The 13,811-nt window shown below is 39.6% G+C and overlaps 2 protein-coding genes across 11 annotated transcripts in view; one reads left to right on the plus strand and one right to left on the minus strand.

The window, feature by feature from the left end:
* The window catches only part of syne1b (spectrin repeat containing, nuclear envelope 1b), a 76,697-nt gene extending 67,048 nt beyond the window's left edge, over positions 1 to 9,649 (minus strand). For 9 of the 10 annotated variants that reach the window (XM_006798709.2, XM_035911120.2, XM_035911118.2 and 6 more), the window contains exons 1-2: positions 1,403 to 1,877; positions 371 to 432 (exon numbers count right to left, since the gene is read on the minus strand). In XM_006798709.2, coding sequence (XP_006798772.2) covers positions 371 to 432; positions 1,403 to 1,478 — 138 coding nt within the window. In that variant the 5' untranslated portion in view covers positions 1,479 to 1,877. Of the gene's footprint in view, positions 1 to 370; positions 433 to 1,402; positions 1,878 to 8,302; positions 8,587 to 9,597 lie in introns of those variants that run through there. The other variant, XM_035911116.2, reaches the window with a different exon arrangement.
* A 1,681-nt stretch (positions 9,650 to 11,330) lies between these two features.
* Positions 11,331 to 13,430, plus strand: myct1b (myc target 1b). The gene is made up of 2 exons (XM_006798711.3): positions 11,331 to 11,471; positions 12,344 to 13,430. Exons 1-2 carry the CDS (start codon positions 11,417 to 11,419, stop codon positions 12,838 to 12,840), a joined length of 552 nt encoding a protein of 183 aa, XP_006798774.1. The 5' UTR covers positions 11,331 to 11,416; the 3' UTR covers positions 12,841 to 13,430.
* Positions 13,431 to 13,811: the final 381 nt, after the last annotated feature.

A 13,811-nucleotide genomic window follows, 5' to 3' on the forward strand; every position in this document is an offset into this window, starting at 1 on the left:
AGAATCACAGGTTTGTATGTATGTGCAGTTTGTCCCTTCCCCTTCATTAGACCAATTGTAAAACAACAGCCCAGTCTCATTAAACAGGATTTTGTTTTGAGTGCTTAAGCATCTTGGTAAACGATGTCATTATTTACAGCTAACTGGATAAATTCATTTGTCTTGTGCAGTGTTATAAAGGCTGGTGTTCATTTACAGATCTGACAGGTCAGCAGCTTGAAAATAGAAGCTACATAAATATGACAAGTTTGACAGGTTGCTTTAAGTGAGTTTGATCGGCCTGTAAATTACATTTCCGATAGTTTATAAGCGATTTAGGTTAGTTAAGTAAAGAAAGCAGTGGACTGCATGGATGGAAACTCACACTTACCTTGGCTAAATGAGAATTGATCCATTTTGTGAAGGTTCGCTTCTGCACTGCCTCTTGCTCATCTGGAAATTAAAGGAACATAGTCCATGTCAACACATGATCGCTAAATCGCATGCTCCGATACATTATGCTCCAACGTTAGGCTCACCAGAAGAACTGGTGATATTTATAGTAAACAAACCACCAGATGAAACGAACACACATAGTAAACTACTAAAAAAAATCATAAAACACGTAAAATAATAATCTCACTTAAACTTTAAACATTTTTGGACTTCCACAGTCAGAATAATATTTTGTCATAACTTACACTATATAATGTCTGGTAGCATTGGAGCACTCCTGCACCGTGTATGTCCGCATGCATAATTTGTGGACTATTTAGATGTGTGCGGTTGATTACCAGGTCTAGTATAAAGGATTCTCCTGGGAAGTGCGCTCCAAAGGAGGTCACACCAGGAGATTAGAGGATGAGTAGAGAGGCAGTTTCTCACCCCGCAAACCCTGTACGTCCAGCGTTAACATGTGTGATTGTTTAGGTCACCCTCAGCCTCTCTTGTGGCCTATTAATATATTCATTCAAAATCCCTCATGCATTATTCAGGATGTGTAATAAAAACAACACATTTCTTTGCTTTGGCTGTTGACACGGTGAGAAGTGATTTCTAACACTGTCAAACATACCAGTTGGCTAATGCTGCATGCCACACAGAGTGGCCATTTTCAAATATCCACCCTTGGAGATATAGACAGTGGTCACGTGTTTAAGGAGGCATTGCGAACACTATAGAGGGAGCAAAGATATCAAGTTAACCCACAGGCAAATGCTTCATCACTGATGCACTGGGGATGCCCACTGAAGCATAGCAAGTACATACAGATGTGAACATGCAAGGATGCAACACTGAGCTGTGTTTGGGCAGCAGGCTAACTAGTTCTCAAAGCAGGGATTCACCTACAAAGCATTAGGATATGTTATGCCCCATATTAGCCACATACGACCACACAGACAAGAGATGATGCCCTACTTACCACGAAGATACTGAAAAAATCCAGTCACCAGATTTAAAGAAGTCTTCCTGACAGATACATCCTTATAGTGAGCCATTCTACACCCCACTCTCCGGCTCTCGCCCTGTGCATTTCATGAGTTCCAGTGTGCATATATGTGTGCGCGAGAAAATAAAACCCAGAGTGGAAAAACTGATACAAAAACACCCAGTTGTCCTTGCACCCTTTTTCCAGCAGGAAGCAAAACAGATCTGGCTGTCTGGTTTCCCAGTGAAAGCAAAAGAGCTGCTGGAGGCTGTGATGAATACGTCCCCTCCTCCCTGACACCCTCAACCTGACACACACACACACTCACACAAGCACACACACATACACACGCGCACACAAACGGCAAAGCAGAAAACCCTAACAGAAAGGGTGATTTACAATCCCATCCTTCCTTCTTCCTGTGTTTTTCCCATCCAGAGGAGCCATGCCTGTGTGGATGTGCACAGCCCCCGCTCTACTGCCTCGCTGTATCATCGTGCCATCTGAGGCTGGAGGGAGCTCAGCTTGAAGCATGGCTCCACCAATCAGCATACGGGAGGCGGTGATGTCACAGCCCTGGATGCATTATCCCGATTTAAGCTTGGTTTGTGTGTGTGTGTGTGTTTGGCTGTATTTGCCTCTTAGATTTGCCTAATCCTCTATGAGACTGACACATTTAAAAGCATTAAAAAGCCAAGACAAACAAAAACTAAAACTTAAACAAGTTACTTTTTTCACAGCACAAATAAATAAATTACATTTAGGTTTATTTATTAAAGAACAAAATTAGACTTCTTCACAAAGCTCTCCATGCTACAACTAATCTTAATAATTAATGCAGTCTAGTGAGTGATGTCTACCACCTGCTCTCTCAGTGTCAATGCTATTGTGACGTCAAAGCAGACACACCCACGCCGGGATCCCCTTTGTACAAAAAGAAGCATGTTAAAGCTCTCAGGCGTGCCTGTATTGTTCTATTAAGACCTCGAAGAACCCCCTCAGCTCTGACCAGTCTGACTACCACTCAACTCTCCTGTATATAACATACAACAGTTACTAAGTATGGTACATGATACCTTCTCAGCTCCTGCAGAAAAATCCCTTTATTCTTTCAAGACCACCAGCATGCTAAAAGCCTCTCTGATATGTTAAAAATAGGCCTGAGGTTGCCATTCTATTATTATCGCTCTATAGACTGCTGGTGAAACTGGCCCAGAAAAGCTATTTGGGTGAAAATGTTTTTCTGTTTTTTATCTAAACATCAAAAGGTTATCGGTACTCTTAAAATGACGCGTAAAGCTGCCCATACTGAGAACAATAAGCTTTTAGAGGTACTAAAACTATTACTCAGCTCAGCTAAATACCAAACTCTCCATATCAGACAGGTCCAACCCAGGAAAAGATCTCAACTGCAAAGGAAGTGATCTGTTTTTGTTCCTATCAGAGGCAACTAGGGCAGGAATCATGTAAAAAAAAATATTGGATACTAGTGCCAATATGGGTGTGGTTGAACAACTTAACATATAAAGCTGTTTTTTCTGCTTTTTTCTTCAGTCTAAAGCCGCTCAAATTTTAAGTGTTGTTTAAATGAAAGGCACTGTTTTCGATAAACTCCTGCTTAGGTACGAGTCAAACGATAACTGTATCATGTTAAGAAGCCAATCATGTGTGACCAATATTATTAGGATTATTTGTGGAAAGAAAATGCCATATGGAGTGGAAAAAGACTTGGGCCTGAGACTGGGGTTTGGGAAAGTCATCAGTGAGACTGGCAGCAGCTCGCAGGAAGGGCAGACCCCTAGTACCAACCGGAGAAGGTGAACAAACCGGCATGTGGGGCAGGAAGGTTTGCGAAAACATATAACCAGATGCGGAGCCTGGGAGAAATTCGGATAAATTATCTTCAGTGAGTTAAAACAAAAAAAATCTGGCATTCATTAGCAAGTTCTTGTTATTCTATACGAGGAAACAAAAGTACTGATGTTCGATATCCCACCCCAAAAAACAATGGGAACATCAAAATGAACAAAACAATAAACTTAAGACTTATTGAACTTTTCCTGATGTTCCAGCTGTTCGGTGCAATGCTCAGCATGGTATTAAGGAGCTGTCCAGAGTCCGGAACTCTCACCCCAACCGGTCGCAGCAGATGGCTGCCCCTATCTGAGCCTGGTTCTGCCGGAGGTTTCTTCCTGTTAAAAGGGAGTTTTTCCTTCCCACTGTCGCCAAAGTGCTTGCTCATAGGGGGTCATATGATTGTTGGGTTTTTCTCTGTACCTTTGAAGCGCCTTGAGGCGACTTTTGTTGTGATTTGGCGCTATATAAATAAAATTGAATTGAATTGAATTGAATTGAATTGAATTGAATTGAATTGAATTGAATTGAATTGAACTAAACTGAACTGAATTGAATTGAATTGAATTGAATTGAATTGAATTGAATTGAATTGAATTGAATTGAATTGAATTGAATTGTTTAAAAGGCTCATTTCCTGTAAAAAGATGCAGGTAGCGGGTAGCTCACACCTTACTATCTGGATTTAAAAGCTCTGCCTAGGACTATTTAAAACAGCGCGCAATCATGAGTCGTTATGTTTGTGTCATACTTAATTATCAATGACAAAATACTAATAGATAAGTGGCAAATAAAGTGCATACACTCAACTGGAAATAGCACACAACACATCAAACCACTAAAACACCTGCAATTCATGTGAGTAATGAGGTACTTAAGGTGATCTTAGGAGAGATGATACCACTGGAAATACTGTAGAGTCGGTACTCAGCTTCACTGGCTAACGGTGGTCACCTGGGAGCACTGTAAAAGCTCACTTTTGTTCCATTTAGTCGGCAGCAGCCCTAATTGAGCTCCAACAGGCCAACAACAATCAAGTAGGCCAAGAAATGATGTGGAGTTGGACTCAAGCCAGCCAGCCCCATATGAAATGCATGAGTGAGAATGTGTTACTTAGAATGGCTTACTTATCTTCATAGTAATATGGCAACAGTGTAATCTAATTTTATTAGATTATAAGCATAATACAAGCTGTTGCAGAGAAATAACTAGCTTCTATAATGTTAGGAATCTAAAACAGTCTGATGCGGAGAGTAATTAGGCCCCTTGTTCATGAGGTAAAATTAGTTTGATGGCTTTCTGTTTGTACCAGCTGTCAGTGACGCAGCAGAGTAAAAGCATCTCTTACGGCTGATGACATGCATGCTTCTCTTTCTTTCTTTTTCACTTACTTGCCGTCACTCTGTTGATGATGTAACGACAATCCGCTGTGGTGCACACAACGGGTGCACTCTTACATCAAAGTGTGACCACTGGCAACATTTAGGCTGTGAATATGTTTTAGCAAAAAGTATGATTTTCAGAGCTCAATGAACGTGACAGACACTAAACATTTATTGCGCTAATGTTACTCACTGGTTGCAGTTCTTTACATGGGAGCATTTGCTTCTTTATATCTAGTTATATCTTTTAATCTGGATATCTCTACATTTTGGGCTGCTGATCTGACTGAAAAAGAATTTGAAGCCAAGACCAGTCTATCAGCCATCCATGTGTCGGTGTTGTTCCTGCATAATCATCATAATGTTGTTCCAGGATCAACATCGCAACTGACCAGTCACCCTGTTGTGATGTCATAGCTTTGAAATTTGGAGTAAAAAAGAAATATTTTCCTTTTTTTTTAAATGTAAAACTCTTTTCTGGAACAAATAACAGGCATTTCAAGTATTTTGTTTATTGATTATCGGAATCTAACAAATATTATATCTAATTATATCAAATTAGCATTACTGTTAGTCAAAATTAGTTACTCATGTTGGTTTGCTGGCGACAGTTTTAATAGTATTAGCTAACGTATTGGCTAATGCTAACAGAATGCTGAGACAACATGATTGGTCAGTTGCAAAGACGATACTGGACCAACATAATTATGGTGATGCAGATCGTGCCTGAAACTATGTTGCTGGCTTTCTTTTTTCACCTCCTCTAAATGGGTTTGGGGTCTGTTTGTTTGAAATAATTTAAAAAGTTGTCAGTGCGTTTACATGAGCAATTTTACCTTCGTGCAACTTTGTCAAACCAGATCAAGAACTAGATCAAGGAAACCTGGATATTTCCCATCATGTCTTTACAAATACATACCAAATCAAAATTTTAAAAAAAGCTTGAAGACATTGGCTTGATCTACTCAATTAAATATCATAAATTGATATAGATCCAGATATTCTTCTGCATCCAGGAACTCAGTGTTACAGAGGGACTGAATCCTTTACCTGAGATAGTAAGTGTTGCAATTCCTAATTCAGACAATGAGGCTTCCTTACTTTCCTTACAGAACACTAAAAAATAATACTAGATTTAAAGATCTGATATATGGACTAATTTTTCTCTTAAATATCACCAGATTTTCCTAACATTTTTTTTTATGTGTGGTTATTTACAAGTCCTTAGTAAGACGACATAACAACACAGTTTTAAAATGATCTTGTTTTATTGTTACAAGTTTCTGTTTCCACTCTTGATATTTGTGTTTGTGGCATACATGTGTTTGTTGGCAACACATGTAAAGTAATGTAAAGTAAAGTTGCAAAATGCTCCTTGGTAAACAAACTTTGCAACATCAATATCCATAACATGATTGAACGGTGTTTGCTCTTCACTTTTTAAATGATCATTTATCCATCCACCCATTTTCATCTTCTTCTGCATGTCTTCAGACTGTGATGAAGCTAGAATACCCTGTGAAATCCCACAGTACATGCAAACTACACAGAAAGGCCGAAACCTACGCACGCAATTCACCGCACGCAATTCACTGCACGCAATCTACCAGCTGTGTTTCCGCATATCCTGTTTGACACACGGTCTCAACTAGAGTGAAACCCACAAGAAGTCAGTGAGCGTATTATGAAAGGAACACGCCTGTCATGAATGCTCCACCTGGCAACTAGCAGACATCAATTATTCCCCGAGGGCATTTAAGGTTGCAAGGTGAACCATCATAAAGTTTTTAAATCAAAGCGACAAACAGCAGGAACCCATGATAGAAGCAACACGTTCTTAATCTACCTTTTTACATAATGGCTTTGCTGTCAATAATGCATCTGTTGATCCATTCAAAGTGAGTGTGCAATAATAGTCTCTGTAGGATACTTTAATTGACAGGAAGCTGCATATGATTTCCAATGGAAAAGCCAAGAGCACCTTGCCGCTTGCCATCTAAAATCACCGGCACGCTAATGTCTTCCAGATGTGACTAATATACACTTCCTGGCATGAAACACAACAACGGCTGGCACTTTGCAGTGCAGATCGTGCCATCTGTGCACTGATCATGTGAACTTTAACAGGATTTTTTATCATTTTCTTTGTAAGACCTAAGAGATTTGGCATATATTTATCACTCAGCAATACTGCAATGTCAAGAAACAATCCAAGCATGCTTCAATTAACTCTGGGTGAGCTGGTAGTCCCTCATCAGGGTACAGCTCAGCCAATATGAAGATATCAAAACAGCCACACAAAAGTGTTCTTTGTCACACATTTATAACCTTCTTTTAGTTAACATATTTTACCATTAAGCAAACTGAAATAGCTGTGCAATGCACAGGAAATGAGGTTTCTCTGCAGCAGGAACTGGGCAGCACTGGCACAACCACAGACAAACCTTTCATAACAGTATCTATGGCGACACGCCATAAGGTGTGAAATTTCCTAGTATACTGTATATCTGAAATACAACTAAACCTGTGCCAGACTTGACCAGACTTGTGAAATGATGGTTGTGGCCTAATGCCCTTGTAACGAAAGGGGGACGCCAACAAAAAGAGACTCGCGTTATCGACCTATTCTCTTACCAAGGACAGAAAGGGTGTCAGGTTTTAGTCTTGTTCAGTGCATTGTCTGTGCACTTGTGTAGGCACTGTTGTTACGATTCAGTATCTCCTATCAAGACTCGAGGGAGATTAAATGTTTCTTGCAATCATTATCTTGTCTCAAAAAATAAACAACAACAAAAATAACCTACAACTAAAGAGCAAAAATCAGACAGTTCACTGAAAGAACTTTTCTGACTAAGCAGCATTCTAGCACTTAAGAAGCACAGCGTTCTCTGCACTGGTGACAAGACTTGATGCTACTTGACATGACATGATGTAAAAATGTGCGCCTCTTTACTAAGAGTTTGACCTACTAATACTCACATGAAATATAACGTGAAGATGTGAAGACAAACTGATAAAAGAAAATGAATCATGTGCTTTATTTCACCGTATTCACAAAATAAATCAAATTGTGTTCCTCCAAATAACTTCTTAATTACCCAGTTTGGGTCACCAAACAATGCACTATGTCTTCTTGTAGTGTGGTCACAAGATTTGCAGGAATCGACATTATTTTTTCTTGATGTTCTAAATGTGATTATTATGTGAAAAAAAGCCTTTGACAAAAGGGACCATGTGCACACTATATTAAATTAGCCAAATGTGTGATTCTGTTATGCCTTTAAAACCTACAAATGCTTGAGAACAAGTCAGCTGCAGTGTAGTGTAACTTTGTACTGAAACACAGATGTTATAGTGCAAACTTTGGGCATTTTAAAACTATTTAAATCAACCTGCAACACAGTTTACAGAGTGCCAAGAAATTTATTTTAAGAGTAGGTTTACTAACTGTAAGCACACATGCTCACATACGACTTTGTAAGTGTGCGAGCATGTATAAATGTAAGCCTGCATGTGTGAGCATCCTGGATTGCAAATGTTGGCAAACTTCAGATGGGCGTGCAGCCAGACTTTGAATCAGCACAATATTACAGTGCAGCAGTGCAGGAGCAGAGGATGTTGTGTCCGTAAACCAGCTGAGCAAAAGAGTGCCACTTACCCTGCAGTCTCTGCATCACATTAGCTATGTCCACAGACGATCGACCTAACTGCCTCGGAGAAGCCATGTTGTCTCCTTGCAGCTGTAATGACAAGGTGGTGTCACTGATGCTGAGAGCAAAAGATCCTTCACAACTGTCCCGTGTGGGACATCCCCTCTGCTCCTCCCTCCTCCTCTCTGCTTCTTTCTAATTTCACTGCAGGAGAAGGCCCAATTGAATCTCAGGTTTCACGAAGAGATAAGCAGGTCTACTGTCCAATAGAGGCCCTTCTTCCATTCACCGCCTGCGACAGAAAGGTATATAACTTGAGACTGAACAGAATTATTTTGCTGTATTGTTGTACTTAAAACCTAAAAGATGAAACGTCTCCAAAGATTTCTTTCACAAGAGCCTGTTAGTTAGTTACTTTTAAGTTCTTAGTGGTCTTAATAAGATAGATATTTGCAACAGATCAGTCAGTAAATGATTGTGATCAACAGTAACTCGTCTCTAAGTGCTATTTACTCCTTAATATCGTTCAAGTATCCTTTGAGACAGGCAAATTCATTCAAAATAATACTTGACTGCATTTAGTTTCCTATGTTTTCACAGATAACTAAACATATTATTGCATCACAGCCAGGAAGGCACAAGTATAAGGACAACAGAGCCATGGTTTATGGTATTAGTGACACTTGTGCTTTTCTGACTCTCAAGAAAATGCATATATAGGACTACAGGTGTTACAAATTGGGGGGGGGATGACACTGTCTAACAGTCAAATATTTGCTTACATGATAGGTAAGCTACAGACTATGAAGACATTTGACTGAATTTGACTGCACTTAGAAACTGGCAGGAAGTCATAGATACAGATTTAGATATAACGGCTAAAAACGGTTTCTCCTTGGCTGATGCTTTCAGTTATCTAAAGCAAAGGGTTTTTTTAAAAACAAAAAAGGAAGTTAAACTGTCGACTGAGGAAATGTAAATTAAGATTAGCTCAAGTAAATGTTGAATTTAGCTGGACACCAAGCTTTGGATCCAAAGCTCCCAAGCGTTACTAATCCTACAGGCAAGTTACTTTACTCTTAACTAGTGTCTATCAAAGTAGCAGAGCTGTAGAGCTATCTGATGTATGTGCATGTGCGAGTTCGACAAGAGAGGAAGTTACTAACATTACAGAAGCAACACACACAAGACCGAGCACGAAAACGCTCGAGCGCACAAAATACGGGTAATTAAACAGGAGGCTAAATGAATGAAACAAAAACAATTAAGAAATCTGCAGCAGCGTCTTGACATTTCATCTTACCGCATTGAGCACTGAAGAGCACAGTAACTTCACAGGGGAAGTGCCTGTGTGCTGCGCGTGTGTTGCCTCGTTGCCATTGGTAACTCTGAAAATGAAACGTGGTGGCATGAAGCGCTGCAGCCGCCGATAAGTTCGCAACCGCAAGAAGCTGAGCGGCAAACTGCTGGCAACAAGCTGCACCACACGCTGCAGGAGGAGGCTTCGGGAAAGTGTGGTCAAGCTCCTGTCATTCCTATTCTATTCTAATCTATTTGTTTGTTTGTTAATTAATAGGAACAATGGGTTTGTTTTTCCGCAGAACACAGATGACTCCCGGGTATATAGCCCTTTAAATATAAATTACTTTTGATGGCAAAGTGATAACATTTTAAAATGTTTAGCAAATAGTGCATGGCATAAATGAAAGAAACACACTGTGGTGGTTTAATACAGTGCATGCACATCAATAAACAAGGCTATTAAAGATCATCTGTAATCTGTAATTAATTACTTTTTTAATATTTAATGTGCTTTGCTTTATATGCTACTAGAGCTATTTTCAGGTTGCCAGATTGTTAAAAAAAAATCCTCCTCCAGCGTGAACCTTTAGAGGGACCTCAGTAGACTGTTTAATCACTTCTGCTCTGCAAAAGAGCTTCTTATTAACATTTACAAGTGACTTAATAGCTTAAAGCATGAGCATGTATTGGTTTACGTGTATTACATTTAATTCATGAAACAAACACACACAGAGGTCATTACTTAAACTTAGCCCACAAAGTAAAGAAATTAATTTGTGTTTATGTCTAAATTTTGCGGAACACCACTATGAAGTTTTCCTAAACGTGGCATGGTTAGAGCAGACACCCACTACAGCCAAGAATCATTGTCACTACAAAGAAATAATCGACCAAACACACATTTGTGCTAAATTTAAATTTATCTTTATTCTCTAGAGACTTGCACGAACCATTGCTTGCCAAAGTTGTTTGTCCCCTAAAGGAAAGCAAGTCTGTACACTATCATACCTTAATATGTTTCAAAACCTATGTGCAAACCAAGTGCTCGAAATAAAACTCATTGCAAGTACTCTGGCGCCACCTACTGGACTTTTCTGTGACATCACAGTCTTACAAACGAGCATCAGCTCATTTACCTAGAAACAACACGTTTTAACTAAATGAAAGCTTGAAACGAAACCTTATAAAACAAAACAAAACAGAGGAACAAAAATACAAAGAAGTGCTGAGCTCCAGAGAGCTGTGGTTCAGGCTGTGCTGTTGGCCTGAAAGCTCTTAGGGCAGGAATGAAGTGGGAACACAGCAACAATTGAAGGAAATCCCCACGGAGACTCAAAGCTTGATACCCTGCAGACTCTTAAACAGAGGGTTAGGTTTTCATTATCCAGAACCTTGTCAAGACACTTGAAAACTTTCTCAGGCATATGAGGAAAGACTATTTATTCTGTCTTGCCTGAAAATCCATGAAAAACTTTCTATATGATACTGAATGATCTGAATAAAATTGTTACATAAGTAATAGATCTCTTAAACATGGCCTGCTTTTTAAATGTAAAATAAAGTGTCAATAATGGCTCGTTAAAAAGTATTGATTGTAAGGAAATGATGTAAAAGGAAATGAGCTTGTTTCCCTGTGTTATGTCCCACACAGATAAGCAATGCATTTGCTAATTTTAAAGACAGAGAGGGAAGGAAGCATGACAGCAAAGTTTCCGCCACAGCAAACACTGTAGGGGGGGAAACAGCAAAAAGTCTGTCTTGGAAAAAGCTCAGTGTTTCTCCGTCTGTGTGGAATCTAGAGCTGGGCTCATAGTGGAATAATGGCACAAAATAAAACGGATCCCTCTTTGGAAATAGACAAATCATTCAATCTGGGTGAGTGTATCTGCATTTCTTTCCCAAAGCTGTAGCCTACACTGTGTGAAAGTACAAAGTTTTGTATTTTAAAATATAGATGTGATAGTTCTTCACTTGATTCAACACATACAGTCTCACAGTAAAAAATCTGCAATCCAAAATTAGATCACTAGAAAATACTAAAATGCACATTATTTTTGGATCAGTCAAACAAGTACTGAATGGTCTGGGGCCAAAATAGAGTCCTGCTGCTACTTCAGAACTATTCAAGTATCTTGGATGCAATTCTTTACTGTAGGCAGAGTCAGAACAGCAAGTATACAGCACTTAAAATAGCCCCTTTGAATTTCTTATATTTTCTTCTATAGTACAACATTTTCTTTCTTTTTTTTATCTGTGATAGGCTTTGTTTGTCATAGCTGTCTTGATGTCTTATATAACATATGAACTGCTTTCTATGCGGCTGTCCAATTTTAGTACGTGATTTTAAAAGTTTCCATTGTTTCTGGTCAAGAATGACGATGGAAATGTTGAGTAATTTTTTTATAAATTTGACATAAATGAAATGGTCTGTTTGCACTTCATCACACTGACACTACACAGACTAAAAAACCCACACACCAGGTATGATGTAAGGTTTTATGTAACATCGTAGCCCAGTATAGCGTTTCTCAGAAACAATAAATCAATACACCGGAGGAACATTTCCAAACAACTCTAAGATCTTAGCTGTTCCTCTCCTGAAACTACCATTTGGATATATAATATACCCATTATGAGAACAACACAATCCATCCTATCTCCCTCTAAACTAATTATTTCCAGCCATTTTTTTTTTTATCCCTCTGCAGTCCCTTTTCTGAGACTTTGCATGATTTCTCTGTTTCCAGGCGATATGATTCTAGCCTTCTGTTTATCTGTGCTTGTGGGCCTGCTGCTGGGTGCTTTGATCTACGTTCTGCTGACCTGGGCATCCAGGCGCCGGGCTACAGCCAGGATCACCAGGCACTCCAAAAAGAAATCTGGCGCTTCACAAACAAACGATGCCACGAGCAGCCAGCTGGGCCTGTACCGAAGCACTTTTTTGAGCGTCTACAGACAGCCCTCTCTCGAGCCAGTTGGCCCCCTGGGGAGTAAGCCAGGTGCAGAGACATCCACGTTTCGCCCACTACCCAAGAAGAGTAGGCCTGCCCTAGATATGGGAGATGACACCCAGGTGTGTGAGGATGCAGCGCCTTCAAACTCATCTGATTCAGCATCGCTTGTTTCAAACAAGAGGCATTCCTTCTGGCTGGGCAACAATGGGCTTAAAGGTTTTCTACCCTCGCAGACGCCCCCTCCTGCATATGACACTGTTATCCATGCCTTTGAAGAGACTTGCACCTGAAAAAGTCCACATAAATACAACAAGAACTGAAGCAGTTCGGTGGATAACAATAGACTTTCTGGCTTTGCATTATTTTTAAAGGGACAGCTGTCTGTGCACGATTCACTTTGAAGCAGTGTGAAGGGGTTAGAGACATGAAGTGTCAGCTCAGCTTTTGTTTAAAGACACGAATAAGGGTTGCAGTTTCCATAATTGATACATTTGCACATTATTTCCCCTATAATTCACAATTCATAAAATATCAGCAAATGACAAAATAATAATGGCCATCCTATTTTGTCTTCTCTAAATGTTACAAATCCATTTGTGATGACCTATAAACGTACACAAGAGGCACATTTGCACACCGAGGAAGATTGGGGGAGCTGTTTTCGCTTTAGCTTGGAAGTGGTTCACTGATTAGTTAATTATCAAAAACAGTCAGTGGGGGATTTTCTTTAAACTGGTTAATTGTAACATGACCTCTCATAACCTGTAAACTACCAATTGTGTTTGTTTTCTTGTTGTTGTTGTTTTTTAAAGAGTCTGAGAGCAGATTCTGCCCCTGTTTGTGTGTCCATGAGAGCCAATAAAGAACAAAAAGAATTATTTTTAAATGTCTGAATCTGTTGTTATAGAATTCACACGCATGTGAATTTAATGAAATTCGTGTCTCTTTCTTGTGATGCTGATTATGAGGCAGAAAGGTGGGACAGTGGGTTACCAGCGCACGTATAACATCAAGGTGTTGTGTCAAGAATGTCACCTCAACTTACGTCGCAAAGATCGGGTGCGCCTTCTGGGGTTGCCATCATGAAGGATACACGCTTTTGAAGTGCAGTGTTGAATCGAATGTTTATTATATGCAAACAGCCCGTGGACGAGCCTCCATATCATAAGACACCTAAATGAACTGCACATAGTCACCTCCAGCGCTTGTTAAGACGATTATCGTGGGTGTTGACGCTTTAATTTTGTACTAACTTGAAAAC

This window comes from Neolamprologus brichardi, chromosome 19, assembly GCF_056152115.1.
Source record: "Neolamprologus brichardi isolate AB-2024 chromosome 19, ASM5615211v1, whole genome shotgun sequence".
Lineage (NCBI taxonomy): Eukaryota > Metazoa > Chordata > Actinopteri > Cichliformes > Cichlidae > Neolamprologus > Neolamprologus brichardi.